Source organism: Falco rusticolus, chromosome 4 (genome assembly GCF_015220075.1).
Source record: "Falco rusticolus isolate bFalRus1 chromosome 4, bFalRus1.pri, whole genome shotgun sequence".
NCBI lineage: Eukaryota > Metazoa > Chordata > Aves > Falconiformes > Falconidae > Falco > Falco rusticolus.
In genome coordinates this window covers 39,881,681-39,907,738 of record NC_051190.1, presented here as the reverse complement: position 1 = coordinate 39,907,738, position 26,058 = coordinate 39,881,681, and the positions used below count along the sequence as shown (strand labels likewise).

Genomic DNA, 26,058 nt, shown 5'->3' with positions numbered 1-26,058 from the left:
TGCTTCCACTGGGTGGGACTACACATGAAATACTTTGAAAGTACACTCAAACAAGAAACCTGAGCAAAATAGTCACATCAATTCCATCCTGTAGGAAAATTCCCCTCTGTCAGTGTAGAAGCCTATGAAATTCCCTCCCCTCACCACACAAGGTCAAGATCATCGTATACTGAAGCTCTATGTTATGTGAATTGGCATAGTACAGTTTAACCATCAAGGCCTGAAGGAAAACCTTCTGTTCCATCCTGCCCAGAGGCCTTTAGTTATCCATTACCAAGCACGGCAGAATCCATCAATCAGTAAAGACACTTAAAAATTCAGATGTGTCAAAATGACAAGTGTTCATTTAAGTGCTCTTGTTGTCAACTTCCCCTCTCCGGAAGGTTCATAGGTAGGCTGACTACACTCAATACCCAAATGGACCACCACCTGCCTAAGTGCCTGTAATAGATGTCATATTATGTTACAGAAATAGGTATCATGTGTTGGTTCATCAGATTTTATGCAAAATGGCTCGTCTGTTACTCAAGTCTGGACTCTTATGCTGAAGTTTTGTCCCTAGAGGGAAAAAAAAGGGAAAAATTAAAAAATTGCCATTGATACCTAACCGTATATAACAATAGACTGATTAAAGCAGAATATGGGGTTTAATGCAGTATCATATCGGTCTGAATTCCAGAATAACTAATGAAAACGGTGGACACTGACTTATAATGCTAGTATTACAATGTGTTATCACACCTTCTGACAAAGAAAAGCATTTACTAACACACTTTCAGCAGAACAATCTGTTTAACACAGGTTTTTTTCCTGTAACAGTTTGCCTTGTATGCTTAAACGCCACTTGTTTTGTTTTGCCAACTAAACATAGTAAGAGTTTAGTGTTTATACAGAGTACACTGGAATGTCAGGTGCTTATTTAATTGTTTTTGTAGCCAATTTCCTTGCCCCTCAAGGCTCATTAGTCAGTCATCTAATCATTCCATGCAATAATGTATCCTCTGTGTTTCCTTCTCGAGTTCAGGAATGTATCTTAGTCTGTGTTTCCAACAGTGGTGTCCTTCAGCTGCAACCTTTCAGAGAGTTTTTTGACTGGTTGCCAATGTTACTATCTGTTCCACACCGAGGGGGATTTCCCCAACATCTATTAATTCTGTTCTACCATATACTTAGCCATCTGGACAATAAGGTAATATAAAAAGACTGCTGTTTCATGAAAAATCTGTATGGCTTTGCAAGTAATGGGTTTGCTGCACCTGTCCACCTTACCATTTTACAAAGATGCCAGAAAGAAATAACAGAACGTTACCATGCTCCCTTCCAACTACAGCATCGTATACGTGCAGTTAGGGCCAGGCCGAAGGCAGTAATATTGAGATGGCATCAAAAAGCAAGGTGATAACTTCTGGAGCACCATCGAGCTGTGTGTAAAGCTGTACCTGAACTTCACAGTAAGAGAAGTCAATATTGGGTCTAGTCCTATTAAACACCTTCATTAATGATGTCATGATGCAGCACAGTGTGACTTCGCAAGTCTGCTGATGCCACAAAACTGGGAGGAGTGGCTGATGCCCCAGAAGATTGTGCTGCCATCCAGAGGGGCTAGCGAAACGGGCTGACAGAAGTGCAAAGTCCTGCACTTGGGGAGGAACAGCTCCATGCACCAACATATGCTGGGAGCCAATGGGCTGGAAAGCAGCTTTGCAGAAATGGCCCTGGGAGTGCAGGTTGAAGAGCAAGCAATGTGCCCTGGCTGCAAAGAAGGCTCAGAGCATCCTGGGCTGCATGAGGAGGAGTGATGCCAGCACTTCGAGATAAGTGATTCTTATCATCTACTCAGCACTAGTGAGGCCACACTTGGAGCGCTGTGTCCAGTTCTGACCTCCCCTGTATAAGAGAGATGTGGTGCTACTGGAAAGAGTCCAACAAAGACTACTAAGATGATGGAGGTGCTGGAGCATCTCTCGTATGAGGAAAGGATGAGAGAGCTGGGATCGCTTAGCCTGGTAAAGAGATGGCTCAGGGGGAATCTCCATGTGTGCAAAAATGTGAAGGCAGCGTGAAAAGACAACTGAGCCAGGCTGTCTTCTGTTGTGCCCAGTGGCAGGACCAGAAGCAGCAGGCACATACTGAAACTCAGGAGGTTCCCTCTGAAAAATCAGGAAATACTTCTTCACTGTGAGGGTGACAGAGCACAGGCACAGGCTGCCCAGAGAGGTTGTGGAGTCTCCAGCCTTGGAGGTACCCAAAAGCTGTCTGGACGTGGTCCTGGGCAACATCTAGGTGGCCCTGCTTGGGCAGTGGGGTTGGACCAGATGACCTCCAGAGGTCCCATCCAACCACAACCATTCTCTGATTCATTTCAAGCTACACTGTCCGTAAACACACACACACAAAACCCAAACCAAAACAAACACCACCAAGTAAAAAACACGCCCAGAGGAAAAATAATAATTTGGTGCCTGAAATAAATAGTAGGTATTTGTAAACTGGTAAGCCAGCAGGCAAATTCTATTTCCAAAGCTACATTTCCATTCAGCTAACCAGCTGACTGAGAATTCTTTGGAATCCAGTTTCCAAAGAAACTGAACGTTGCTAAAATAACACAGCATGTTACAGCAGTAAGGAAATGTTTATTTATTTATTCTTTAAAACATCAACAAGCGTTAAGGTAGAATTACTATAAACATTCAATAGCTAAACACTGAAGTACAACTTCTGCTGCTGTTTTCACAGAGACAGCTGTCCAGCTAACCACACACCGTGAAGAATATGTACTACTACTACTTTTTCTTTTTCTTTTTTTTTTTTTTTTCTGGGGGGTGGGGGGAAAGGGGGGAAGAAAAAAAAACTTTTCCTTATTAGAATTCTAACAGTATTAGGGATTGAAAAGCACCCCATTGCTAGCTACTGGGAGCAAGAAATCACCCATGTCATGCTTTACCCATGTCATGCTTTGCAATCCACAGAGCACTGTGGATATTTCAGCTGCTTCACTCTGCTCTTTACTGCTACACACACAGTGAGCCACAAAAACTCAGTTAAGCGTTTACTAAATTGGGGTGTGGGGTGTGTGTAATTCCACAGCAGAGAAGAAACAAGGACAACAGAAGACTGCAAATAATCTGGATGCAGATGTAGAATTTCCGAGAAATATGATTTTGAATAAAAACCTCTCCTCACAATGAAAAAGTGGCTAGTTTGAAGTGCTTTGGAATAATTATAAAATGAAAAGCTTCTTGATACATTATATTGCTTGAGTTGGAGTAATTCTCTTTGAGTTTCTATTTTTAAATCATGATAGTGTGTTAATGAAACTTCCCAAGGAAACTTCAGCTATGGACAGATGAAACAAACTGCTGCTCACCCCTTCCCAACGTCACACTGAAAGTCACCATGAAAGTAGTATTAAAGTAATATTAAATGGGTATCAGCACCATGGGGAAGAAAACTGATGATTCAAATCTAGGGTTATATTCAGTCTGTAAGGATATAATTTACACAGCATAAGACAAACCTAACTATTTTAGAAGCCTCAAATCCAAAATCTAAAGAGTCATTACAAAATCTCAAATTAATACCTTCTCAGAATACAAAGTGCATATCTCAATAAAAAAAAAAAACAGTATGTTTGTTTCTTTTAACTGTCCCCTAAAGATATTTGGGTCTATGTTTTGGTGCAATACCACAAAGAACATACCAAATACTGTTTCAGATCCTAGAGGTTACTCTCAAGGGGAAGAAACATATTCTGAATATCCAGCTCACCTCATGGGGTGCTTGCACTACTGTCTGCAGCTTACTAAATGCAAATCTGACCATCCTGAGTACCACGTGTGCAACATGCAAACCAGACTATCACTTACTGCCAGGCCCTGAGGACACTCTGGCTCATTCCCAATTCAGCAACCTATCTGCTCAGCAATGCAAAACACCCCTCCTCACTAATACACATTTCAGTTCTAGGTCAGTTTGCTGACTTTCAAAGCTTTACATAATGGATCTCAATTCACCCCTCCCACCGTGAGTTAGACCACACACACACCCCAGCTAAATTTCACTGCAGTGGTCTGCTTGCGGGCTGAACTGCGTCCCAGGAAAGCTTATGCAAAACTGAACCTTCACAGAAGTGGCTGTCAGAAAAAATATTAACAACCAACTATCCTGCTACAGAAAAATGTAAAACCACTTTGTCCAGCCTCACCTAATAATTTCTGAAAACAGGTAAATATCACCTACAGATGAAACAAAAGAACAAGTTAATTTTTTTTTGCTTTTCACTGTAAGGGAGGGAATACAGTTCCATACTACAGTAATGAGATTCATATAACTGCGCAGTTAACTTGTTTTAATTGAGCGAGTTACTATAAGCTTTAATAGTTTCCTTACATATGCTACAGAATAATGCCTTTCTTGTGATTTCTGGGACAGACACTGATGAGACATACTCTGAATAAGAGAGCAAGAGAGCCACATAATCTTCTCCATAACTTCTACCATAGATCAGAATTATGTTACTAAAATATTCAAAAGCCTTTCCTCTCTCACCTTCTTTCACCGGTATTAAATCCTTCTAATACCAACAGCAGCTAAAAATACCTCTGTATTTTTTTTTATATAGGTAGAACATACCAACAATGCCTAACAATTTGGGCAAAATAAGTCCATCCCAGGATGGAGTACCTTTACATTTGGGCAATTGAGTGGCTCCCGCAGTCTTGGTGGATATTCTTCTGTTTGTTATTGAACCCACCAACTTCCAAACTGCTGAACAAGAGAGAGCAGACCTTTGAACAGGGTGCCACTGCGTGATGTCTCCATGGAATCGAGTTGAATGCAATAGGCTTGTTGACTGCGCTTTTCTGACATGAATAAACATCAGCCTTAGAGCTCCAGCTCCAGATTTCGTTCCCTCTTGCTAGACAAGATCACTATCACTGCAGCACCATTACATTTGGGCTCCATAGGCCCAATCTGGAACCTGTTTTCCTCTTAAAAGGAAACCCTCCATGGGCACAGACTTCTTGTATACATTAGCCTTAGAAAAGAACATACTTTTTATCTGGGAAATTTACTTCCCCTCCTATTTTATTTTTTTTTTTTATTTGAGGACTGAGCCTCAAAAATTAATTCAGGAAGTAAGAAAGCTTTACCAAAAACAGTGAAGATCCTAACATACAAAGCTTAAAACACTTAATGACACTGTCGAAGTCCTGGAAAAAAAAAACAGGATTTGCCAACAGCAATGTGAGAAATCATCCTTTAGTTCCCACTACAATACCTCAAGTAGTAGAAAATTGTAAATGTCTTGTGCTGCCATTTTTTTTTTCTAAAATCAGTAACTGCTTACAGACATCCCTGCAGGTGTTTAACTATTTAAAATTAAATCTCACATTACAGACAGTGCCTCATTTGTAGCTAGACTGAATACATCTCAGATCTGCTCCCAGAATGAAGTAAACCAGGCAGCAAATCACATTATCCTAGTCACTCATAATGAGTGGAGTCATTCTACTGAAAAACACAAAGAAAGTGTGGCAGAGCAGGGGTCTTTCAGTACAACGTAGCACATCAGTGATAAGCGACCAAAAAAAGGAGATAATTTTCTCCTACACTACAGTGCTTGCTGGTAGGGTGTCCTCAGTAGAAGTCTATCTTTAACTGAAAAGCAAAATCAAAACATTTTCAACATCTCCTGTTGTGGTCTCCATCCCCATCTGCACGTCCAAATGTAACTGGACGATATACAAAGGAACCTGTTGTCTTTAAATAGAAATAGGCACAGGAGTCACAGTAAAAATGGGAGTTTGCATTCTGTAGGTAGCAAACAAGCCCCGACCGTCACTGTGGAAACTCTAACAACAACATTTCTTCCAAAACCACTTGGCACTCCAAACAAAGCTTACTGTTACCTAAATTAAAGATCCGTCTAGTCCACGTATTTTATGAACAGTAATTCCTGACAGGAGAACTACTCAAAATCTGCTCTCTAAAAGAGACAAGAGAGAAACAGATGCCCCCAGGGGCCAAGGTCGCCATCCCTCTCTGCCCTCTGCCCATTCACCCAGAGCCCCTCAGGCCAACTGACCCATCACTACCAGTCTTCCACAGCTCAGTACTTTCTTCCCACCATTATTAATGGATAGGAACAGCTACAGCATGAAAGGTGACAGAAATATGGGTCTTATATGAGCTGGTGCAGCCGGTGCCTCTGCCAGGCACCAGTCGCAGGCCCTCTGTGAGGGGACATGGGTGCCCCCGCGCAGGGCCCAGCCCCTCGGCCAGGCTGCGGCCGCCCCGGCACAAGGTGTTTATCGAAGGGCAAGATGGCGCCCAGCTGTGAGGTACCAAGTGTGGCAGCCAGCCCTGCGGGCCAGGCAGGAGCAGGGGGCGGGAGGTGCTGCGGGTGCTGGAGCGGAGGATCCCGGCAGCCCAGGGGAGGCCGTGGCAGAGCAGGGGCAGGGTGAGGAGCAAGGGGCAGCAGTGGAGTCATTACAGGCTCACCAAAGCCCCCACATCCCCCTGCACTGCGCAGGGTGGGGATGGAGGAGTCAGGATGGAAGGAGTGACATTCAGTCTGAGCAGCAGTGCAGCAGTGTGTGCATCTGTGCGTGTTTTCTTTTTTTTCTTCCTTCTCACCATCCACCTCGATTTTAATGAGCAGTAAATTAAATCAAGCTGACTCCATTTTGGCCACAATGACAACTGGGAAGTGATCCCCCCATCTTTTACCTCAGCCCTCCTGGACACCTGGACACCAGCCCAGGTCACACCACCACACCTTGACCTTCCCCACACCAGCCAGCCACTTAGTCTAGTGCCATAAAGCTGGTTTGCTTGGGACTAAAATCACCAGTAATGTTTTAAGGGTATAGGTTGAAAAGAAAGATTGTGTTTTAAACAGCTACACTTTTCCAAAATAATAACAGTCATACTGCTGACCCCCAAACCCATCTCTGAGCAACAACCACTACTAAACAGGAGTTTGCGTAGGGCCTTGTGCTGGGGGGAAACAAAAGGACTAGCTACACGTCTGGTAGGACTAGTAGTTTATATTACTGGTTATATTTACTTCCCCTGTTCCTCTTTATGTATATGTCAAAAGATTCATGTTTTTGATGTCTTCTTTCAATCAACAGTTAAAACTGTCAGTTTCTTCTACCCTGTACCCAAGTGCTTTACACAAGCAACACATGCATGAGGAATATGCTTACCGCAACATATGCCAAGAACTCCCCATGATGCACAGCTCACAGGGATGGTGAGTCACGCTACCTTGTCATAACGCAGGCTTCACACACCCCATATGAGAAAGTCTGGAGCAAAACTTTGCTTCTCTGAAGTGGTTTTGTGGTTTTGAATTTGGGATCTTCTCCTCAGGAATTCTATGAATTCCATTTGGAACAAATAAAAGCAGGCTGACACAGGATAAATGTGCATCTGTGCTCAGGAAGAGTTGCCTTCCTTTACTTAGAACATGGAGTTTCAGATTTTGAGTCTCTATTGCTTGTTAATGCTGCTACATCATCTTTCATTAGAATGTACCTTCATTCACACCACAGCATTCAGAGCTTGTTTTTACTTGGTGGTCTTTTTGGGATCAGATCTATTGAACATGCAGTGAGCATCTGCCCTTTCAGCAGAGGGGCAATGCAGCAGCGGAGCAGAAGCTACACAGCTGAACATACACACCACTGAGGTGATGGGGCAGTTACAGCACCTTGGCAGAAGTTGCTGTTTCCATGGGTCAGAAACATGTACTGGACATGCAAAATGCGCAGGACAGGGAGGAAGTTACCTATTAAGAGATTCATAAAGGTCTGGGTGAGATCATGAGAGACTGATACAAAGTCTAGTTGGTTGCTTGCCCATTCCCAGTGCAATTGAGAGAGGGCTGTCACAGCACCAGATGGTGAAGGAAGAAGAGAGAAGAGCGCAGAGGTATCCTGGAAAGCCTTGGTAAAGGAAACCACCATGAATTAGGAAGGATAAATTACTGCCAAATTAAAATAATCTTTAAAATTTTTTGCTGAATTCTATTGTTAAAGCTGAATTGAAATATCTTACAATCCATGTGCTATTCTTATGACTCTGCATTATTTATGCATATGTAAGAACAGATTCAGGAACTCTCTAGACTTTTGTTACAAGGCTGTCTCCCAAATCACCTCACAGATTTTACAATTCATAACTTGCCACACTTTCAGCATCCTTTCTGAAGATACTGCAGCAGGGCTGCTTCTGCTAAGGAACTGCAAGTATGACATCTGTGAATGTCTCCTGTGAAGTTATCAATTCTATCTCCCTATGACACATCACCTTTACATATACCTCATTTTCTCCCATGAGGAAGATCACATTTTGCATTTCTTTCAAGAAGAGAAACGTATATTGACATGCATTCTTAATTTGGTTTATTTCACTCTGTTCACCAATTACTGTAATAGATGACTATTTTCCAGTAACTTACTTGCCCATTTTCATCAAAGTACCTGCCACACACTGCACCACGCTTCCACTAGGCAGTCTTCTTGACAGTCTGCCTGGCAAGCCTCCTAATGAACACAGTCGAAGAGACACTTTGCTTTTGGGGAAGTTTTTCATAACATTACAGGAAAACCCACAAGCTGTATGTATTATATTTCAGCATACAGGGATCCGATTACAGTAGGAAACCCTATCTATGTGTTTGTTTCAGTATACAGTCTACTTAAAAATCTATTTCTAGAAATGGTTTCAATGGGTTGGGAAAAAAAACTCAAATTGCAATAAAATAAATGGAAATGTGTTGGAGGGCACATGTTAGCTATAACCCTGGGTTTTTTCTAGGGTGCAGAAAATATCACAACAAATCTTTTTTTGGATGGTTTCATAGGCTTTTATGAAGCTACTGAAGTAAAAATTAACAAAATTCATGCCATTAGATCTATTACATATTGCATAAAATTTGAAGTTGCATTTATTTTTTGCACTATAGTTGACCATATCCATCTAACATTTCCAACAAGCTTCAAATGTTTTCTATTCCATCTTAGAATTTAGATTTTTATAAAATACTAAGTTTTGAGATATACAATTATTGTAACAGCTGCCATTTTATTACTTCCTCATAATCTTGACAGCAAGATCACATTTTCAGACATTAATGTATGAATTACATGGACAAAATGAAGAACTGAGTCATTCATCTGCTCTCAGCTTACATACATCAACATACATACAACTGAATGACAGAGCTTTCCAAGCCACATGTTAATGCTCACATTCAGTATTTTGATCCATATGTCTATATTATCATAAGAAAAGCAGTTCCTTTAATTTGTCCATTTGTAAAGCCTAACTCTTCATAAATAAAGCTTCTGTATGCAATAAAACAGAGTTGTAAGGTTTTCATGTTGCTCAGGAATTTCAGTGAAACAGTTTTTTAGAATTGTTGAGTATGTTAAAGCATGATGGAAATTCCACCTATTTTTTTCTGAAAACCTGATTTTCAGGATTCCAAGGTGCAATGGCACTGCCAGCTACATAAGGAAATCAATGACATCTATATATTTTACAGGTTTTCAAAAGGCATACTCAGGAGGCTGTTAATAAGAATCACCTATCAGAAAGTGCTTGTTGCCATGGAAGAAAATATGCCAAAACAATACATGATACTGCTTATTTTTTTATTCAGTGGTGGAAAAACACGGTTGGCTTCTTATTTTCACTACAAAAAGAGAAGATAACTAAATTTTCAAACATAGCCCATGCAGACTCTCAAGTATCTACATTTTCTCTTCCCCCCCCCCCCCCAGCTACCACTAAAATGAGAAAGAGAACTACAGTTTTCTAATTTCCTCCATTCAGCATCAGGTAAGCAAGCCAAACCCTGATTTCAATTAATTAGTATATCAGGCAAAAAGTTGCTTAGACCTAATTTAAGCATGATACTTAACAGGATTTTGGGTGTTTATCAGCATTTCTAGAAATAGCGTTAAGGGCAAATGCAATATAAACTGCTCTCTGAAAATAAAATAGCCTTATATCCAGAACTACAACCTCAGTAATGCTGTATGCTTGTGACTTTTACTCCAGAGGCAAGTATCTTGCTTATCTGTTTTGCCTGCCTTGATTGTCATTTACATGATATGAAAATCATGCAAACAGTCTGAGAGGAGAAGCAGCAATGAATAAGTCACAATGAATAGGTCTTGCATGTAGAACAAACTATGTACGATGACAGAGCTTGAAAGGAGGGTTGAAGAAAGAGCCAATGTAAAATAAATTTCTCCTTGGAAATGTAATTAAAAAGCCTGAAGTGTCAGCTACAGTACTTTATCACTGAATTTACCAAAAAAAAAAAAAAAAAAAACAACCCAAACAAACAAAAAAACCCACAACACACAACCCCCACACACAAAAAACCAACAAAAAAACCCCAAAACAAAACAAAAAAAAAACCACACAAAAAAAAAAAAAAACCAGGCCAAGATATCTAGATTAGCTCCTTAGATCCTGAAGCCTTTTGTCTTCAGATTGGATTCCTCCCACTTCTTCCAACACCTAACACACTGAGGCACCAAGAGCCACAATGCCACAACACCTAACACACTGAGGCACCAAGAGCCACAATGCCACAATGGTATTGATTTTTGAAATACAAGGAAGACAAGAAACAGCTCATCTGGTTTTGATTACCATGCATAAACAGTGACAAAATAATCTCCAAATTAGAGAGACAGATTTGATTAAACACATCAGAGTTCAAATACACTCACTAATTATGCAAACAGAAAGAAGTGTGCCATCATTTTCAGAATGCCTCAGAATATATGAAGGAAACCTAAACAAAAAGAGTTCTACAGAGGGGGAAAAAAGTTCAATTAGAAACTAAAGTGCTATACTATCAATAATAAATTCCCATTTAGCAAAGTATTTTAAACTGTACTCTTTAAGCAGTCAGATGAGTAGTTATATACAGTGAAAGCTAGTGTGTGCATGGATGTTGTGCCAGCCCAGGTCTAGAAAACAGCAAGGGAAAAAAACTTTTCCAGTAAAATATTTGAATTAATCAGACCTGCATTAAGATAGTATCACAACACTTATTACTTCCTCTTGTATTATTGAATCCAAGGAAAATCATTGTTTAAAACTGAAAGAGCTATATGACAAGAACATACTGACATCTGCTGGCATTCTATAAATGCATTTCTCTAAAGATTAGGATGTAACGCCCTCAATATTTTTTTCTTATCTAATGGTGCTGCATAAAAAATTAACATTGTCCATATCTGGATATGACAAATTAAAATAGTATTCTACACTTCCAAATGTTAAAATGTGTGTGACATTCTGTAGCTAAACAGTCTACACAAATATGCTATACAATAGCACCTTAGTTTCTAATTGAACTTTTTTTCCCCCTCTGTAGAACTCTTTTTGTTTAGGTTTCCTTCATATATTCTGAGGCATTCTGAAAATGATGGCACATTTCTTTCTGTTTGCATAGCTAGTGAGTGTATTTGATTTCTAAAGTATCACAGGAAATTATTTTTGCCTAATTTGTATAAAAATGCTTAGTGATAGGGCAGACAATTTACATTCAAATAATTATTTCCCTAATCTATTTGCCAACAAAAGACCAGTATTTCCAATTCACCATCCAAAGATTTAACTATACCTGTCACTCAGGCAAGGTTTATAATGGTACGTATTGTTTCTAGTAATGGTTAGAAAATTAAAAGAACAGATTTTATTTGTATTAGCACCATAGCAAAAGGATACACGTAAAGTAAACACATGAATCATCTAGCAAACCACACACTGAAAGTGGTACCTAAATATGCTGGAGAAGATCCATTATCTCTTATCACTCAACACAACCAACGCAGGTATTTTGATAACCAGAATATAATCCAGAAGACTGAACAGCTTTCAAATCTACAGCATGCAAAAGTCAGAAATTCTAGTTAATGCACAGAGTTCCTAAAGTGGCTCTAATTTGGCATCTCTGTGAATAGGAATATTATGTAAATATTCATGTACTTCTAAAATTTATTATTTGAAAAGCATGCAATATATTCATTTAATGCTTGCTGTTGGAATCATAGCTAACATTTCCCTCCCTGTGTGTGCTGTAACACAAAGTTATGGTTGATAATTTAAACACAAAATAGAGAGAATTCAAAATCATAGTTCATAGTGTCAGCAACTCAGATGTGTTGCACGTAGATACCAAGACATAAACTTAGTATTAGCAAAAATGACACAAATTGTAAAATATGAACAATTGCCAAGCTGTGCATACTGGAAATCATAAATACCTTCCCTAACATTTCTGCATTTCCAGATCAACTGTCAGCTGCAACTCCTTTTATAAGCTCTTTAGCTATATACATTTTGAAGATGTGAAAGGATAAATGAAAACACTAAATTTACCTTTCTACTTTATTATTTGTGTGCATTTTTACTGTATGTACTTGTGTACTTTACCATATGCACTAACCAGCACCTATATTTCTTAGGCTAGGCGTACTAGAAGAAACAGTAGTTTTTAAACATGACAAAATACACAGCGGTCTTCCTTGCAAATGTTTAACTAAAAGCCTTACAGCCCATTAGAAAACGTGAGAGGCAGAAGCAGTACCAGCTTGTCTGGCTCACAGTTATGTGTTTCGGCCATGAAGCAACGGTTCACTTAACCTTCCACTCAGAGGAAGAAGACGATACAGACCAACCTCTTAAGCCAAACGAACAACAAACAGCCTGTGGAATGGAGCACCGACTGAGAGCTTCCCAGGAGCTTGCCAGGGAGCAGAGCTGACTACCGCTGACACACAGGGAGGCCCGACAACAGAGCCAGGAGCGTTTACGCACCACACAGAACATCAGCACAAGAGCAAGTAATTCATAAGCAACTTCAGAAGAACCCAACTACTCACATACTCTGTAGTAGACACTATCCAATGCACATGTTCAACTATCAGAAGCAGCACACACAGGTCACCTCGTGACATCAGTCATGCTTCTCTTGTTACCAGTCTGTCCGTCTTTCATAGGTGTGCACACTCCCACAGCCCTAAGATGACGGATTTCTTACTTTTTCAGCATTGTGCCAGGAAGGACCACCCACACATAAGTGTCAAGCTGCAATAGTACTGCATTATAACATTCATTTGCAATTCCCTTTCAATTTCCTCATTTGAAACACTTCAATTATTTAAACTTCTTATATATTCAACATCAGCAGAGAAAATTCTTTAGAAAAAAAAAAGGAAAAAAAGGGAAAAGATGAAAAATAAAGAGAAAAACAAGAAAGAGAAAAAAGAAAGAAAAAAGAAAAATAGAAAAAAGAAAGAAAGAAATGGGGAAGGGGAAGAAAAAAGAAAAAGGAATAAGTTATCATCCTAAAATCCTCCTACTCTTTAAAATGTGATTCTAGATTCTTAAAATCCACAGATGACAACAGCCAGCCCTTCAGCAGAGCGAGATAAAAAGCACGTCCTTTGGAGATGCCCAAAGCCAAGGATCATTGTTTTCCCCAAATCAACCCAGCACACACTACCACCACAGTCACTGTGCAAATATCAGGCCTGAGACATTAAAAAAAAAAAAAAAACCAAACCCACCAGCTTCTTTCTTCTTGGAAATTCAGAGGACTCAAGGTGCAATGATCTGAACAGTGGAATAGGTAGCTACGATAGATACAGAACAGATAGGAATTGCTCTGATTGTGCATTGGCAAAAGAAAAGTAACAAGGGAGGTAACAAGGAGCCCAAACGACACAAGAGTAAAAGACACCAACAGTGTTCCTCTTCCCTGTCACGATCGATATTATTTCCTGTTGATTTGAATGAGAGAAGGTCTGTAGCTCTTTAGACTTACTTTGGAGACCTTTAAAGAACACAAAACTTGAGACCAAATTCTATAGCATTTGAAATAGCAAAATAAGCAGCAGATGCATTATGAGGTGTTGGTACAACGTAACCCAGCAAGTCATTTTTATGGCAATGTGGAACGCACGTTGGCTGGGGATGTGCTGCTTAGCAGCCAACAATACTAAGATCTACTCATAGGGCAGTACAGTGCTTGATTTAAACACATTACAGGAATAAAGAAGCCAATTCACTGCCTAAAATTTAGCTCAGCTAATAAAGATGCATCCATTTTTGCAACTAAAAGAGGATTCCTTTACAGGCAAAGTGTAACGTTCATGGCAAAGCACAGACAAGCACAGGTGCTGAATAGCTTGATTTTGGCAAACAAAATTCAGAAATAAGTAGAAAGGAAGAGTTTATCACGTAGCTCTCAATTTCTAATTTACTTGCACATATTATTTTCTTGTGAAACTGGTTCAATACTATGGGCTCCTGTAACAAAAAAGATGAACACCTCTTATTATTACAAGATTTTTATGACTCACCTATGTCTAATTATTTAACCACTTGTTTCCATTTTATGGTATGCCTTTATTATCTTGTTCTTTATCATCTGCTTTTTTCTAAATTACATGCTTTGTACAGAATTTATAAGAAACTGTATCTTCCTACATTTGATCACTTTGTGTTTCAAAATTGTTTTAAATTACTTCTTTTCAGTAAAGACAGGAATTTTACCTAGTGCTCAGGGATGGTATCATCACCTCACCATCCTTTTCAGCAGTCTCCAAGAGACTTCTACTATCCTGCAGAACTCCTCAAATCACAGCACCAGAAGGTTATTGTAATACACATTTGAATACACTGTAGCAAAAAAGCACCTTCATATGTAGAATATAATAAAATAATTAGGTTCCTACACAGACAAGTTTGTGCATAATAAGAGTTCAAGCAACACTCAAGTCCTTTTTAAAATCCATTCAGGGTCTAACAAACATACATCTCTTAAGACGAGTGGTTTTCTGGCTACAATGAAACAGCAGTTCCAGTCATTCAAAAGGCCAGAATATAACCGCCAGCACTGAAACACTGGGAACACGAAAACCTCAGGCTAACCACATTCAAGGGAAAACAAGTAGGGAGCGTTACCACCTACAGTTGATTACATACTTTGCTACAGTGAAATGCCAATTGCTGAAACAAAACTACGCTCAAAGTGATAAAAGGAGTCAAACTACCCGACTGCATCGTCCTGCCCATTTGAACCAATAGTCCCAACAAGTACTGATTAATCAGGCGGTTTATTTGATAATGACAGTTCCCAGAGTGAGAATGAAAGATCATATCAGCACCAAAGCCAACCAATTTGAAGGCATTTTACAATGGGAGGAGTAAGAGATGGCTTCACTATCAAAGAATGCATGATTTTAGAATAAGGCTTATACAAAGCAAAAGGATCTACTTTTGTATGCCACCCCAGAGTGCTCTGTGCACCAGGCTCCTAGGTAAGCCCCTAAGCTGCTCCATCTGACAGCTGGGCTTTATGGCTGATTTTTCCCCACAGTGGCGTAAAATCCTTAATAATCAGTTACAGTCAGACATTGGGTACGGAGTCAAAATGAAAGCAGCATTGTAAAATAGAAACAATGAAACCAAAAACGTCAACCAAAAAACTCATGGGTAGGTATCAGGGATTGGAAAACTGTAAGGATGAAATAATCTGGTTTTAAGTCGAGGACATTCACAATGAAGCAAGTATGCAAAACATGCAACAGGAACAATTCTGGTATTTTGCAAGAGTTCAATACTTGCAACAACCAGGGGAAACCCAATCCTTCTCCTGTGGAGGCAGCTGCAAACTAACATATTATCATGATGCCAACAGAGAAGAGGTCATCATGAAGTGAAGGAGCCATTTGGAGAGTGTCCTAAATTAAGGAGTGGGGAAAGGGGGTCTAATACCACAGCAAGATCAGGAGGATATCTAGATCCATTATTCTTCCTGCTGTGTCACTCTATGTGGCCCAATTCAAACTGCACTCTGGGACTTCCTTAGCATTTATATTGTTGCAGACTTAAAATGGCTATCACCATGTGGTAGATGACATTTTAGGTAGCTCATCTTCAATGCTGGAGGAAAGGACATGTAAGTAACTATTCACATACACAGTGGACTGTCTGTAGTGGAGTGAGATTTTTTTATTTTTTTTTAAATCCTAGAGCTTCACTGTAAACTTTCATTGTAACAGAAGGTAATATTTTATCAAATTATTTCATGTGACACTGATGAGAGACAACCACCCAGAAGCATGACTCAAAACTGATGCTTCAGTATCTTTTCCCTCCAAAGAAGCAAGACCATAAGCTCTGTGGCCAAGGACTGCATAGATACTATGCTGTATCCCAAGGCAAAGGGTTACAGAACAACATAAATTTGAAGATTGAAGATTATTCTGAAACCACTGTTTAATACTGTATTCATTATTTTCATATAGGGACAGTTTACAGGATCTATCAAATTCATTTGCTCAAAAAAAAAAAAAAATCTGATTAATATTGCATAAACCTTAATTTAGGAGAAATTGTTAATTGTGGAAAAAAGTGGGAGGTTTTGCCAGGGCAGACAAAGATACCAATATTGGCTCTGACAAAGGCTATTAAGCCTTTTTCCTGGGTCGGTGCCACTCAACGTTGTCCAATTTCTCTCTCCCCAAACCATAAAATGTCAATCCTCTGCAACATATAGCAAAAAAAAAACCCAACCAAAAAAAACCTCCCAGACATCTAACACCAGGAAAGAAAAATTTCTCAGGAAAAACTATGAATTTTCAGGCTAGCTGCTTACTGTTCTGATCATACAGTATCTGCTCACATCTAATAGAGAGCCTAAACTCAGAGACAATAAAATCCCTAGAAAACCTTTGGAACCAGGCTCCAATCAGAAGACCAAGACCCTGCGAGTGTCCTCACCAAGAAAAGTACATCAGTACATATTGAAACTTTATTAGATTCTAAAAACTCCAATGGAAAACTGATCAATAAATGCCCGACAGTAAAGGAAGATTTTGAATCACAGCTAGTGCTAGCATTGTGACAGACTCAAGACCGATGAACTATAAAACATAGCAGAAAGCTGAGATTCACTAACTCCAGCTCTCAATACCATTTGTTTAACACAGAGAAGCTTAGAAAATAGCAATTCCTTTAAACATACTCTAGCCTGTATCCTTGTAATTCCTTTTTTTTGGAATCATAACCTCTTCTTTTTGTACCCTGAACCTCCTTGGTTGGGGTTGTACACAGTAGGGTAGAAACCGAGTATGTTGCAAACTAAGCAAATCTGTGTATTTTTACAGTGTTTGTGACACTGGTCACAACCAGCTGCATCTGGCCCTACATCATCAGTATGCCATTTGTCTTAGAAGTGATGTAGGTTTGCGTGTTTGCCCTTTAACACAGTCCAAGACTTCCAGCTCAACCTGCTGTATCAATATTCCCTTACGCCTTTCTACGTGAAGCAGAGAGACAATTATTTTAATGCACATGAGTTTGCTCGGTCAGTTTTACAAAATCTCCCTGACTGACTGCAGTCAGTCTCCTGCTGACAGATGTTCCCAGTTTGTGGCACAGTGTTTCCCACTCCAGGCAGTTCTCTTAATTTTAGAGCACTGAATTGCATAGGTAGGTACTAAGGCATCTGTCAATCTCAAATTGTATATTTACCTTGTTCCTTTCAGGGTATTAGCTGCAATAACATCTTGCTGTTTGGAAACACCCAGTTTTAGAACTGCATCCAAAGATGTGAAATATTCTGGGGGTTTTAACCAGCTTTGAGAAAACTGGCATAGGGCTTTAGATTTGTGAACATGTCTTATGTTAGAGACACTTCAAACAACTTTTAAATTTCTGAAAGATACATAGTTACAAAATACCTAACAGTTCCCTTCCCCTTGAATAGAACCAGATGGTTAATACCTCATAACACACCTCAGAAACTACCTTGAATTTCTGAATATTCATTAAAACCTCCACTTACAAACGTTCTCACTTGTAGACAGGTTCTCTGCAAAGTACAAAATCTGGAGCAGATGAGTAGAGACATTAAACTACACCTATTTGGCAAGAAAGAGTATTTCAAAGTATGACAAGCATATTTTTGGCATTTGACATTGCTCAGTATCTGTTACCCATACTGTGGCTCAAACGCGACTGCTTCTTTGTGCTCTTCAGAATCTTACACGTGCTTCAATACTGCTGTCATATACCACTGTAAATCCCAGCATCCCAAAAGCATTTTCCCATGTCAGGTAAGATTTCCTTTCAGTTTACATTCATTTTTCAGTGCATTAACATTAAAGACACAGACACAATCATCTTACTTGCAGGAAGTTTTAATTTCTGGCATATTAAAATTCAGCTATGAAGGGAAAGTGTAATAAATACTGATAGAAAACTTCATAAACAGTTTCCTGTTTAATTATAAAAGCATACATTCAGAATAGGTGATAAAACCCAGTATCTATTAATATTGTAGTATTCAAGAATATACAACATAAATTTTCAGAGATGGCATTATACTTTCACGAAGGAGGATTTGTGCTGCAAAATAATTACGGGCACTGAAAATTTCAGTTATTTAATGAAAAGAATTAAACTACTCATAAAAAAAGTGCAACTAAACAAAGAATTAAAATCAAAGAGCAACAATAAAAAAAAAGACTCCTCATTAATGACTTGGGAAAAAGATCCTCAGCAATAGGAGCCTTCTGCTCTCAGGAAGTATTACAGCTGAAATCCTGCACAATCAAATCAACAGAAGCTCTGCCATAGATGTAAACGATATCATAATCAAACCCATAAACAGTCAGGCCACCTAATATTCTGTTTGCTACTCTTTTAAGCCCTACCCATTCACTTGTTTCGCAACTCTTCAGTTTTATTCACGTTACTTTTGCAAAGGTGCATGAGACAACAGCATCCCCAGTCTGCCAGATGAAATGGGAAGGAGTCAAGATACAAGAAATCAGCAAAGAGAGTTCTGACAGGCACAAAATAAGCACAGCTAAGAGGAAAACGTTTTTCAACTATAATATTTCTCTCAAGCTGTAATATTACATATAAATCTGAACTATGGAAGATTTGTCTTTTTCAGATTAACATACCTTTCGGACAACTGTATGCTTAACATAGTCATGCCTCCCACAACCGTAAATAATATTTCCTCTTGTGGCCAGCACTAGGAATTCCATCTTTACAGTACATAATGCTTATGATTAGATAATCAGATAATGCCGTGTCAAAGCTACAGCATAATGAAGTAGCGATGGTGAGTTATTTAACTCAGCCATTGGTCTCGTCTGTCCTGTATTTCCAACTAGCTCAACTTCCCCCCCTGCAAGTGAATACTGAATGGCACTTCTGGTCTTAAATGAAGCTTACCTGTCTGCACAAAGTGAGACCGAGGATGCTATTTCCATTAAATCCCTCCTTAAACCTAGGCAAAAACCTGGTAAAGCCAGCATATATGTAGGGCTGGCAGAGAAGCAGGAGGTCCTCCAGAAAGCAATAAAAATACTGGAACACAAACTGACTGGGCACACCAGAGGGAAAGATGGTTTGGAGGGGATGAGGGAAGATTCTTTAGAAAAGAGTTAAGTAAGAACATACACTAAGAAGAAAAAAGGAGATGAAGGAAAAAATAGCAAAGCAGGAAAAAAAATTAGAGAAGAAGGGGAACAGAAAAAGGACACAAACATCCATCAGAGATGACACAGGAGCTGGTCCTGCCCTGGGCAGAAAGCCTGATGGCCTGAGTGGCTGAGTCCCCTTTGGTTATTCCATGTTTAACTCCAGAGGGGCTTTGTGGAGGCCCAGCAGCTTGGGAAGTAAGAAGCCCCTTCAGAGCCCACCAGCACTGACAGCATGGCCTACAGACATAACATCCTCCCTCCTTTGCAGGTGCGTGTTAGTAAGGGATTACATATGCGCAGAGTGTGTAGGCATCACTACAATAATTCACAATGCTGGGAACCGGACCCTGTAATCTGACGGGCATACTCATATTCTCTACTAGAAATGTATCGCATTATGTATCCAGGAATTAACAATCCCGCTCTCTTCCTCGACACTTGACTCCTGCCGGTATTTCTGTCATTTAGAGGATACCCTTTCATGAAAACCAGAAAAGCATCCTCATCACGTCAAGGACACCAAGTACTTCAAATGCAAGGACTATAAAAATCATCAACATACTGTGAATTTTATTCATTACATTTGTCAGCTATATTGCTGATACCCAGCTAAGTACTAATGGAAAAAAGAAATATAGTCTTGACACTACAAACACAGGCTTCATTTCACAAAGTGTCAAGTCCTTTGGCTAACATATTTACCAGAAGAATGAATTGTAAATGAAAATTTTGTAGCCAAACCTCTGAAGCCTACCTAAGGCAGGTAGTAGATCTGGACTATAATCAGAAATGCTACATTAAAATAGTTTCCCAAAAACTCAGCAATGCAAAAATCATCCAAATCAAAGAAAATAAATTTTAAATACGATAGTTTGAGCTATTCTAAATTGTTACTATAATCCTCATAACTAGAGCATGTGATACCAAATACTTTCCTGAAAACAAAATGATCTACTGAGATACGCATTGAACATTCACACACACACACACACACACTCTTCCCAACATGTAGTTTCTCAAGCAGCTGTGACTATTTGGTCTCTAAAAAATAATTCTTTGATTATGAGTACTAGCTCCTTTTCATAGACTGTAATAAATCCACAATCATTAATCTCTAACATCACAGAGTGACAAACTTGCTCCTACTTTCAGAGCCCATAGATACAACTGTTTTCACACTTCTAAAAAACAAATGAAACATACAGTATCTTTCTCTGTAAAGTATCGTCAGGCCTGGAGTGAGGAGTGAAGCAAGGGACCTGACATTCTCGGGACAACGTCCTCAGCCTCTGTTGGATTTTATGATCCAATTCATCTTGAATAAACTCAATTTTATTTAACGTAAAAAAAACAGTCACCCCTAAGCTACTTAAGGCTGTACCGTACCCTGCCACATTTGCAGTTCAGAGAGTGGATAAACAAAAGCTGCAGATATGGACAAGATCTTTCTTCGCTCATGTCAATCACTGCAGAGGCAAACTCCAGAGCCCACGCGTTCGGCCACCTGCGGGGGCTGGGCCAGGCTGGGCTGGGCTGGGCTGAGCCGAGCCGGACTGGGCTGGCAGCGCCCCGTCCCACAGCCAGGCTGCGGAGCCGTGCCTGTGCTGGGCAGCGCCAGCGCTGCCGCCGCTGCCTACACCTTTTGAATGTATACAGCGTCACTTCACCTGTAGCGAGCATGTATATAGGCAACACTGATACTTTTTTCCCCGACAGGAGCGTCCAGGAGAAAATGATGAATCGCCTACAAAATAAGTAACCAGCGATGACTTACAGGCAGGCGGGCTCCCAGCAGCTCAATACCTGCACTTTTTGAAACCCCCGTAACTCGTCCGAACCCCGACTGGCCATTTTTCTTGCTCTCCCTGTATGTGGCGAGCCAGCGCCCGCCGCGCGACCCCCGCAGCCCCTGCCCCCGCCTGGCAGGGGGCGAGCCCGGCCGGCCGGTGCCCGCAGCCCCGCTCCCAGAGAGACCCCCACCCCGCCGCCCGCGGGCGCTCCGCGGACGCGCAAACCTCCGCCCGGGCCGCCCCGGAAACTTTGCGGCTGCGGCGGCCGGTGGCAGCGGGAGCGGCTCCTCCCCGGGGGGAGGCCGGGCAGGGCGGAGCGGGGCCGCAGCAGCACCTCCGCCGCCGCGCACCTGCCAGGATGCCGATGCCCCCCCCCCCCCCCCCCATCATCCCGCCGCCCCCCGGCCCAAACTCACCATAAAGAGGCGAGCGGAGGCGAAGCCGGCTGCGCCTCTCCCGTCCGGAGCGAGCGGCTCCGCCAGGCAGGGGGCAGCGGGACGCGGCTCCCCGCCGCCGCCGCAGCCCCTTCCCCGCGGGCAGCGCCGCCGCCCTCACCGCCGCATGCCGCGCCCCCCGGCTCCCCCCCGGGCTCGCCGCGCACCGGCAGCGGGGCGCCCGGCCCGCCCGCGACCTCCGCGGGCAGCGGCGAGACCCCCCGCCGCGGCGGGGGCTGGGGGGGGCAGCGAGCGGGCGGCCGCCCGCCCCGCGGGAGCCCCGCTCCGCCTGGCCAGGGACCCTCCCGCGGGTGAGGCGCTGCCGCTCTCCAGCCGGCGCGGAAAGTGGCCGCGGAGCGGGGGCGGGCGGAGGTGACCTTCAAGCCCGGTGGGGCGGGCCGGGGCGGGGGGGAGGCGGCGGCAGCACCCAGCCGCACGGGAGCGGCGGCGGCGGCGGCTGGGCGGCGGAATGCGGCGGGACGGCGGCGGGCGGGGGGCGGGGGAGCGGGACTCCCCGGGAGGCGGGAGGCGCCCGAGCCCGCCATTGGCGGCCGCGCGGCGGCGCCCGGGCTCCCCGCCGCCCCCCCCCCCCCCCCCCCCGCATCCCGCACCACCCGCATCCCCGCCGCTCCGCATCCCGCACCGCCCACAGCAGCGGTGGGGGCCCGGCGGGTCGGGCGCTCCGCCGGGGCGCAACTAGCCTCCCCCATGCCCCAGAAGCGCGGTCACAACTCTTTTGCGCCCGGCGGAACGCAGCCGCCCGCCGCCGCGGGGCTGTCCCGCAAAGCCCCGTGCTCCCCCGGCAGCGCCGGGCACTTCTGGGTGCGGGAGGCCAAGAACCCGCGGCAAACACGGGCACCGAGCGGACCGGGGAAAGCGCTGATCACAGCGGTGCCCTTGGTGGTGCTCAGCTGTCCCCGCCTGCCGCCTGCCCAAAGCAGCCCGGATTTTACAAGAATCCTAATCCTCAGCTAATGAGAAGAGCATCGTGGCGTCCCTCAAACGCATGAATTACTGTTATATCAGGCTGGCAGCAGCTATTTAAGGAGAAGTTGGGGGGAAAAATAAACATCGAGACCTGTCAAAACGGTGCCTTGTCCTTTTCAGTACATTAGGTATTAATTCTGTAATGATCAAACGGGTTTGTGCTGCTCAACCTCCAGTTAGACTAAATTAATGCCGCTGAGATTTAATTCAACACATAAACTTGTATTGATCACATATGGGCACTCAGGACAAGACAGTTGTGCTACCCCCTACGGCTCACGGATAGAAAATGAAACCAGTCATAATACAGGTGATACTGAGGAAGCAAGCTTTAAACCTTGAGCATACGATTCCTTAAAAAAACAAACAAACCTTTACATGAACAATCTCCCTAGAAATTCTTTCATCTCTGCAGAAAATAACTACAGCCAAAATGTTCTGAAGTTCAGCTGTAGTTCGCATATACGTCACGTACAGAAGCATCTCAAAAGCCCAGAGCTGTACCCCAATGCCCCTGTCTGCAGCTTTGGGGCTCAGCCTATTTCTTTCACTATTTTAAGGCCCCAGGTGTGATCCTGGATCCCCTAAATACAGAACTCAGTGGAAGTGCTCAGGCATGTACCTTTACTAAGTCACACCGCTTTATGGAGCTGGGTAGCTCCAAACAGCAAGCTCAGGATTTATTACTCCTCATCAAACATGAAGCGGTGTTGAACTAATGGCTGGGAACCTTTAGCTCCACCTGTTTAAATCTGTCGGATTACTGAGAGATATAAAGTTAGTCAAACATTCAATTTCAGGTTTGAAGTTTAAATTATGGAGTTATTACAACAGATTCTCTCAAAATGTATGTCCTGCTCAGGAGGCTGATCCCTATTAGGTTCGTATAAAGATCCCTGGGTGGAGCTTTCAATCCACTCTGTGGGTTTCCTTCATTTCTTTTTTCACCCTTCCAATCCTCCCTTCAAATCAACACGGAGAAGGCTATGGGAGGCTTATGTGTCCAACAAACGTAAATTGGAGGTGAAAACATTATCACAAAGTTCTTTAAACTACTACACAATGATTTTAAGGCAGGTAACATGGTTATTCTTTGCAGTAGAAGATGGCTAAACCCATATTTACTAATCTGCCTATGAGAAAGCGATACTACTAGAAGCTTAGTGAGTAGAAATTAAACACAATGCTGGCAAAATTTCTTCAGCTTGTCCTTAGTTTGTATAGTTAGGCCCCCTTATAAAGAAAATAATTATCAGCATTCTGACTAAATAATATTGACTACTCTGATAGGTTTGTCATATGGACAAATACCTCCTACTTCCTCATCTGTCATTAAAACCGAACTGATAAAAAAACCCAAAAGACAAACATCCATGTAAAAAAAATTCTACCCTTTGATGATATATACTCATGCAATACTAGGCAAACTTTCCTCCTGGTGAAATCTTTGCCATGAAGTTCTCCATGGTAAATGCCAGCTCAGAGCGAGCTTACCATTGATTGATTCAAAGTCATTTTAGATGCTCTTGCCCATCCAATCAAAGACACTTGCAGAGGATCATGCAGCCCCAGGTTTGTGAAACAGCAAGGAAGAAAGGGCCATCTAGTGCCTCCCCAGATGAAGCTGCCTGGAATTCCTTTCTCTTCTCCATCTATGGGATTTTCAGCAGGGCACCAAGGGTCAGACTTGCGAAGATTTTTAGGTACCTCACCTTCTTTCAAAATCTAACCTGTAATCTTTCAGTATCCACTCAGCTATCTGTACAACCCTGACAGTATTTCTCTAGCAACCTGGCAGTTTTGAGGATGAAGAATTTAAAATTAATTTAAGGTGCTAAAATGATATACAGCCGAAGCTCACGCAAGTAAGTCAGCTCTACCAAAATCCTTCATTAAAGAACACAGAAAACCTACAAACTGGAATTAATAAAAAGTTATCTTTAATCATTTCAGCATTCCTGTTGAGTAGTGAATACTCACTGGAGTATTAAGGGCTACTCGCAGGATTAAACTAAATCATGTCCAGGTATTAATTAGTTTCATCTGTCCTTGATTACAGAAACAGGTATATATTAAATGGCTAGATCAGGGCTTGTCTTTTGGAGTCTCAGTGCTAACATATTCTCCTTTTGTATGCATACTGTCAAAACATTTCTCTTGGGTCATTTTCAATATCTGTTTTCCCTTTGTTCCCTTCACATAAAAGAACTTTGAACTGCAAGTCATACCTTTCTTAAAAGAACTCCATGCTCAAAAGTTTGTCATCATTATTATATACAGGCTCCCAGCTGAGGTTAAAGTCTTGGTTTGGTCAGTGACTACAGGAAGAAATAATTGTTGATGAGAAGATACAACAGATAAATTACGGGCAGAGAAGTAGAAGCCAAGAGATATCACCATATTCTTGCATGGGTCCATGGCAGAGCCGAGAATAGCACTCAAATATCCCATTTTCTGTTCCAGAGTGTATGCACTGAAATATTTTCCTTCCTAAACATGATGTACCCGGATGTACCTGCCTGTATATCTCTTAGACAGTAACCACATTCAGAAATGTCTCTTGCTATTTATTCACCATTATAATATATGGTACCTTTAAAGCATTTGATAAAAAATAATGTTGGCGATGCTACCCTAAAGTCATAATTGCATGAAGCCACAATTCACAGTAATTTCTGTAGGAATTGTTCACAAAGAAAGTACACAAATTTAAATATAATTGTCTAGTCACACACTAAAGTTGGCTTCAGAAGGAGACACTTTCCAATTTAAAGGAAATTATCGATAGCAAGAGAACAAAATAAACGGCAGGTAATGAAACGCTCTGTTGAAACACAATGTTTTGAACAAATTCCCAGTCAGGGATTAATACTTAAAAATCTTTTAACAAATTTCTTTTCTGAATAAAAGCCTATTTCAGGTTTTCTTTCTACTTCCTTTTCATGTAAAACATTTTCAGAGTTTATTTCCAATTTTTTTTATGTTTTTTTTCCCAGATGATGTTGGAAATAAAACTGGTGTGTGGTTATTCTGATCAGGAGACACTAGATTCGTATGAAAAATAACAGGTTTTGCAGCTTTCGCAAGGAAGCAGCCACTCAGCAAGAGAAAAGCCGTTCTTGTTTTCTTTGCTCATGAATTCTGGAATAGGTGGGATGTCTTAGAGGAGAAGACTCACACTGCAAAACTCAGAGCTTGTTGAGTGTGACACATCCTGAACCAGTAGGAGCACACCACAAAGGCAAGCCTGAATGTGGCTGTGTAATACTTATTCAACCAAATAAACTACTTTAAGTT

The 26,058-nt window shown here is 41.7% G+C and overlaps 1 protein-coding gene across 13 annotated transcripts in view; it reads right to left on the bottom strand.

The window, feature by feature from the left end:
* Positions 1–22,186, bottom strand: part of RBFOX1 (RNA binding fox-1 homolog 1) — a 955,581-nt gene extending 933,395 nt beyond the window's left edge. For all 13 annotated transcript variants that reach the window (XM_037386459.1, XM_037386456.1, XM_037386452.1 and 10 more), the window contains exon 1: positions 21,757–22,186. In XM_037386459.1, coding sequence (XP_037242356.1) covers positions 21,757–21,759 — 3 coding nt within the window. In that variant the 5' untranslated portion in view covers positions 21,760–22,186. The remainder of the gene's footprint in view (positions 1–21,756) is intronic.
* Between the last annotated feature and the right edge of the window lie 3,872 nt (positions 22,187–26,058).